The sequence below is a fragment of the Squalius cephalus genome, assembly GCF_949319135.1.
Source record: "Squalius cephalus genome assembly, chromosome: 16".
Lineage (NCBI taxonomy): Eukaryota > Metazoa > Chordata > Actinopteri > Cypriniformes > Leuciscidae > Squalius > Squalius cephalus.
The window spans coordinates 9,201,254-9,206,065 of NC_137137.1; the positions used below are offsets into that span (position 1 = coordinate 9,201,254).

The 4,812-nt window shown below is 37.4% G+C and overlaps 1 protein-coding gene across 1 annotated transcript in view; it reads right to left on the reverse strand.

Moving 5' to 3' along the window:
- Positions 1-2,304: 2,304 nt before the first annotated feature.
- The window catches only part of rnf11b (ring finger protein 11b), a 12,414-nt gene continuing 9,906 nt past the window's right edge, over positions 2,305-4,812 (reverse strand). The window contains exons 2-3 of the mRNA XM_079897757.1: positions 4,615-4,784; positions 2,305-3,207 (exon numbers count right to left, since the gene is read on the reverse strand). Coding sequence (XP_079753883.1) covers positions 3,036-3,207; positions 4,615-4,784 — 342 coding nt within the window. The 3' untranslated portion in view covers positions 2,305-3,035. The remainder of the gene's footprint in view (positions 3,208-4,614; positions 4,785-4,812) is intronic.

Here is a 4,812-nt window from a genome sequence, read left to right on the forward strand (position 1 = left end):
CTACTAAATATAGCCTATATATATACAGAATAACATTAGAAGACAAGCTCACATAAGAAAACAAGCTCTAAACAGCCCGGCTATAACAATAATTACATTATTTTCACGTGTTTTTTTTAATTATGGCCAACCATTCATTAAAAATATCTAGTTTTTAAATCTAAGTGAAAATGGCTGGGTATAGCATAACAACAAAAGTGACTCAGCAGTTAATGTGCTTCGACTGGCTTCGATATGACAGTTATAGCGCCCTCTCGTGAAGCGAAAATGCAGGGAAAAAACGAACCCGTTTTTTTTTTTTTTTTTTACCCGTTTTTATGACCAAAATTTCAGAATAATATCATTACGTAGTGACGTAATTTTTACAAAGAGCAATGAGTTAAAAATTATTTAAAGAGGGGTATCGATTTTTCATTAATAATAGGCTACAGTGGCAAGAATACGTTTGTGAGCCTTTGGAAAACTCATAAAATGTGGCTAATTTAAAACACAAATACAGAAAAACAATACTGACAATTATAAATATGTAAAAAGTGCAATTGCTCGTGTGTTATTAGTTTAGTCCGATTGTTTGTCTATAACTGTAACCTAAATTAAGATCAGACCACATTTTATAAGTAAGCTGCAGAAATCCAGACATTTTAGATGTGTGTGTGTAGTTTCACTACATTCTAACTATAGCATAAGCATTATATAATGTATTCAATTACATTTTTTTATGAAATTTGATATTCAAATAGAACAATAAACACAAGCAGACCATTTCATAGCATAAATTCTATTTATTATTTGCCTGTAGTACATAGAAGATGCATAATTTTATATATACATGTTTATGTGTGTGTATATATATATATATATATATTTATATATATATGTGTATATATATACACAGACAGACAAACGGGAGACTCTCACAGCCTTACACACACGTGTCACATACAAACAGATCACAGATAATGTCCATGTGCTCCCAGCACATCATGGAGAATCAGTTTCATGTATGGCATTGCATTGATGACATGTCTCTCAGGAGCAAAAAGTGTCTGTGAACGCAGTTTATTACGTCCAAATGCTCAATCATCATCATCATCATCATCACTCCGTCCTCCCGATGCTGGTGTAGAGCCCCCGTCAGCCCAGGACGTCCAGCCAAAAGCCTCCTGCTAGTCTGGTCTAAGGCAATGGAGCTCCACGTTGTGTGGAGAGACCGGAAAAAAAAAAAGAAAAAAAAAGAGAAGACAAAAACTCAAACTAAAAGTACTGTGCAAAAACAGGTCAATGGATTTTTCTATGAAGAATATATCCTCCACCTTCATTAACTACACACTTACAGTCACTCCACACAAGGCATGAGTTCAAACACGAGGAAAAAAACCAAAATCTTCACTTCAATAGCAGCCACTAACCACCAGAACTTTTTCTGTTTTGATTAATTAAGGGGACAGATTTAATGAGTACATTACCCACTACCAGTTCTCATTTCGAACAATTACTTTGTCTTTATATAAAACTTGATGCTCTCTTGTGCTTTTTTTTATAGTCATAGACAGAGCAAGAGGGCTGGGCGTAATTTCACCAAACACAAACCATCTTTCATTTCGAATAAACATCAAACAGCTATTCATGCACATCCCGGCTTTGGGTGTGATCATCCACTGCCCGTTGTCTAGTATTCCACAAAAACCGCAAATTAATGCCAAGTATTTGAAGTCTATGGGAAAAAAGTTTTTCCCACAAAAAACAAAACAAAAGGGAAAAACACTCGCTATTTGCTTAGCTGAATCCATGAAAGATTCAAATGTTTCTTTTTTTTTAGGCTTATGAGTCCCTCATGATGTCATAAAGACTTCTTTTAAAGTATCTGGTACTGAGAATTCAAATAAAAGTCACTAAAATATATATCATTGCACTATGTACAATAAAGTTAACAAAACACAAGTGCATCAGCAAAGAAGGTGAAATTCTCGTTATCGAGCGGTTTCGCACACTCATTCGTGTACTTTTGTGAGTCATATGGTCTATATTGCATTAATCACTATGAGGCTGACCTCATAGCCACCTTCAGACTTTTGATGACTTCGTGTTTTTTTTTTTGTGTGTCTGTAAATACAATTTTTCAGTTGTTACTACAATAACAGTAATGATGATTTTAAAACTATGTAAAAGAAAAAAAAACATGATTCACAAAGCAAAAAGCAACATAACATTACAGCTTGACCAACATGTGAGATCAGCCACTATTTTGACATTTTAAATAATGCAGGATATATATAATATTTTATTATTATTATTATTATTATTAATTAATCGCTTCCCCAACTCCATTCAGATTTGGTGCTCACAACCGACAGAGAAATGATCATTTCTCAACACAAACTGGGCAGCTGAAGTGTTCATATAGTTTAAAACAAGTAAACAAACATACAAACTCAAAAGCTATAGCATGTGGTTAAATAAAAGTTGTATGGGATGATTCCTGTGTGCATGTGTGTGTATACTTAATGGGCTTAATTCTTTGAGTCAAAAGTGCAAATATCATGAGGAAACATTTTTACTTTGCATGTGTATGTGCAATGCTATTTGCTTTGCTCCACTGCAGCTTCGGCAGAAATCAAACAAGCCCTTTATGGAAACAGACACTGAGAAAGAAAGGAATAAATAGAGATTGAACGTTGAAGATGTGTTTTTAAGAGTCCTCGAAGGTTCGTCTCCTTCCAGTGTAAGTGTTGCTACGGTGGAATGGTGCGCGAGCGGCTTGTCTGGGTGTCGTCAACGAGAGACAAAGGGAATCGCATGATAAAGTCGTCAGGGTGCAAAAGGGCTCCTGCAAATTTCCCTGTCCAGCAGGACAATGCAGGAGGGGTTTAATTATCACTGTGGCCTAGCAGGTCCTCCTTTTTCCCATGATGCCACAGGCACGCCACTCCACGCCCCAGTCGAGCGGAACGGTTGTCTCTTTATGCAAAGGGGCTGTGTGAGGACAGGGCTCGAGGGCTGTGTGTGCGTAGGGCGGGGATCAGTGCAGGAAGTAGTCAGTTAGTTTCATAGGACGAGAGCAAGGCAGCATCTACAGGCTCCATACAGGAGGGACACGTGAAGGACCTCATCAGCCAGTCGTCTATGCAGTCCAGGTGGTAGATGTGCATGCAGGGGAGGAATCGAATGGGGTCTCCGTACACAAAGTCCATCATGCAGATCACACACCTGCGCAGAGAGAGAGAACGTGTTGACACACACACACCACGATACGCTGGACAACAAAGGGTACAGCATTTCCACAGGCTGGGCGTAACGTAGAATTTAAAAAAGTTGGTCACGCCCTGCAGGATGTTGAAGTGGAGTTTGAATGGGAAAGACAGGAATTGACTGAATTGCAATAAAAAAAAAAAAATCTCGTTGGGTTGGTTTCGTTTAAATTAAAGCCTTACACGGATATACGCTATAGTTCAGAAGTTTGAAAAGAAGTTTCTTATGCTCACCAAGACTGCATTTGTTTGATCAAAAATAGAGTAAAAACAGTACTATTCTGAAATATTATTAGAAGTTAGAGTAACTTTTCTATTTGAAAATATTTTAAAATGTAATGTGATGGCAAAGCTGAATTTTTAGCAGTCTTCAGTGTCACATGATTCTTCAGAAATCATTCTAAAATGCGGATTTGCTGATTAGGAAACATTTCTTATTACGGTAATGTTGAAATCAGTTGTGCCGCTTTATATTTTTGTGGAATTTTTTTTTTTTCAGGATTTTTTGATGAACAGAAAATGAAAAATTGTTTTAAAATGTCATTTTATTCCATCCTTGCTGAACAGAAGTATGAATGCATTAAAAAAATTTGAATGGTATATATTTAAAAGGAATTGCCAATTCAGTTCTGAACCGTGCACAGGAACGTTAGCTGTCAAAAGATTTAAATGATTAATGCCGATAAATGGCATTTCCCTTTCAAAACACTGTGCATTCATTGTTATTGCGGTTTCACTGACTGCTTTTACTGGTTTAACTGAACAGTGAACACTTTCCCTTTCTGCTCTTGGTCAGACAACAGTCCCATCTTAAACTTGCCCTATTGGTTGAGCTAAAGTTTCTGTCAGCTTAGTTGGGGCGTTCAAACAGAGCATTGTTTGATACAGTGACACAGACACTGTTTACACATTTTGAAGGCTTTAGATTATGAATGGCTAACTTATAGAGGTTTCGGCATAATAAGCTGGGATAGGAAAACATATTTAAACAACTTTATCCCTGTGTTTGCTTGTATTTTTGATATTTCATACTCGTTGAACTTTAATGAGACTTAAATCCCACCATATAAAGTCTGCAAATGAATAGTTCTGTTAAAAGTCCCAGGCGGCAGTTAAAGCGTCTCCATCATTTACTGATAAGGAAGACCCATGCTGTTGCTCTTAGTCTTGGAATAAAACCGTTCAATAAATATCTCATAATTTAACATGTAGTCCTAATCATAGCAGATTTCAGCCTAACTTGATTCCTTTCCCCTCACTGTAAACATGCGTTCAGGGTTTTGAGCTCGACTGAAATAAATGGTGCTTTCAATACCTTTAATATAACTAAGAAGCAAACAGACAGATACACAATATCATCACTCACTCTCGAATCTTCTTCTCAGTGCCGTCACTGCCTGGATCATAGACACCTTTAGGAAGGTGCTGGATGAGACCGATCCTTTGAGCGATCCGCACCTGCTCCTCTTCAGTCAGTTGGGTCGCCAGACGGGCCTGGCTGGGAGTGGGGTGGTACACCGGCACATGGATCTGCTCCTGAAAACACACACACACATATAGTATA